This window comes from Arachis duranensis, chromosome 6 (assembly GCF_000817695.3).
Source record: "Arachis duranensis cultivar V14167 chromosome 6, aradu.V14167.gnm2.J7QH, whole genome shotgun sequence".
NCBI classification, from domain to species: Eukaryota; Viridiplantae; Streptophyta; class Magnoliopsida; order Fabales; family Fabaceae; genus Arachis; species Arachis duranensis.
The window spans coordinates 1,447,770-1,448,689 of NC_029777.3; the positions used below are offsets into that span (position 1 = coordinate 1,447,770).

The following is a 920-nucleotide window of genomic DNA, read 5'->3' on the forward strand; positions in this document are numbered from 1 at the left end:
ATTTTTTTAATTCTAAAAATTTTCATGTTTTTTAAAAAATTTAAATTTTAAGATTTAAAATTTAAAATTTAGAACTATAAATTATAATTTAAAATTTAAAATAAATAAAACATTTTTTAAAAAAATAATTAATATTAATTGAAAAACTAATTCTCAATATTATATATATATATATACACACACAACAAAATATCTCTTATATATCAATGAGTTGTAGCTCAAACGGTATAATCTCCTCATATTCGTTAAAAAGCAGCAGGTTTGAGTCTCCTTATTTTTTATAAAAAAAAAATATCTCTTATATTGCTATTATTATTATGACTCATTCCCAGCAGATATGATCCTCTGTAAGTTTCAATAACCTTTAAGGTCAATGTCTTTAATTTAATCTATCCAAAAAAAAAAAGTCTTTAATTTAATGACTTCAGAAAGTTCCTTTGCCGATTACTTTTTCCGGTGGCCGCCAAAGGCTAACCTGAGTTCTGTGTTATTGTTATTGTCATTGGCTCACTCAGCTGGATTAAGCATTCATTCATTATTCGAAAACACCTGCTACTGATTCTTCTTTCTTGTCTCTCCTTTTCATTCATGTATTTTTTTTCTCTCTCTTTTTTATGTGTACTGGAACTAGAAGAGCCTCTGTTGATTGATGTGACACAAACAAGCTTGTTCAACTTCAATAATTCAATTTGAATTGTTGGTAATAAAACATTATATTGGAGGGGCTGGATTCTCCAGGGTGGAAGGTGATGGAGAACCATCGTCAACATCAGCAGAAGCTGAGTGATGGCGGTGAAGTACGGTATATGCAGAAATTCAGGCTCTACGAAACCTATTCGGTATGCATTCATCATCCTTACCTTTACTTTCTTCTCCTGTATCATGTTTTCGTTCCTTTTCTTCTTTGCATTGTGTGATAA

At 29.7% G+C, this 920-nt stretch overlaps 1 protein-coding gene across 2 annotated transcripts in view; it reads left to right on the forward strand.

Annotated features, from left to right (window-relative positions):
• Positions 1-400: 400 nt before the first annotated feature.
• The window catches only part of LOC107491866 (phosphoinositide phosphatase SAC2), a 9,167-nt gene continuing 8,647 nt past the window's right edge, over positions 401-920 (forward strand). For both annotated transcript variants that reach the window (XM_016112773.3, XM_016112774.3), the window contains exon 1: positions 401-839. In XM_016112773.3, coding sequence (XP_015968259.1) covers positions 750-839 — 90 coding nt within the window. In that variant the 5' untranslated portion in view covers positions 401-749. The remainder of the gene's footprint in view (positions 840-920) is intronic.